At 65.7% G+C, this 277-nt stretch overlaps 1 protein-coding gene across 1 annotated transcript in view; it reads left to right on the forward strand.

Annotated features, from left to right (window-relative positions):
* NDRG4 (NDRG family member 4) overlaps positions 1–277 on the forward strand; it is a 63,342-nt gene that overhangs the window by 52,049 nt on the left and 11,016 nt on the right. Inside the window, exons 6-7 of the mRNA XM_015558819.1 lie at positions 7–120; positions 198–260. Of these exons, the coding sequence (XP_015414305.1) occupies positions 7–120; positions 198–260 (177 nt within the window). The remainder of the gene's footprint in view (positions 1–6; positions 121–197; positions 261–277) is intronic.

Genomic DNA, 277 nt, shown 5'->3' on the forward strand with positions numbered 1-277 from the left:
GACAAGCTGTTTCAACACCTTCTTCAACTTCGAGGACATGCAGGAGATCACCAAGCACTTCGTGGTGTGCCACGTGGATGCGCCCGGCCAGCAGGTGGGGGCGTCCCAGTTTCCTCAGGGGTAGGTACCCGAGCCCCCCTCTCCCCAGCTCTGCGCCCCAGGCCACACCTGGGCCTGACCTCCTGCCCCTCCCGCAGGTACCAGTTCCCGTCCATGGAGCAGCTGGCCGCCATGCTCCCCAGCGTGGTGCAGCACTTCGGGTGAGTCCTGCCCAGCC

Source organism: Myotis davidii, unplaced genomic scaffold, assembly GCF_000327345.1.
Source record: "Myotis davidii unplaced genomic scaffold, ASM32734v1 scaffold590, whole genome shotgun sequence".
In the NCBI taxonomy this organism is placed as follows: Eukaryota; Metazoa; Chordata; class Mammalia; order Chiroptera; family Vespertilionidae; genus Myotis; species Myotis davidii.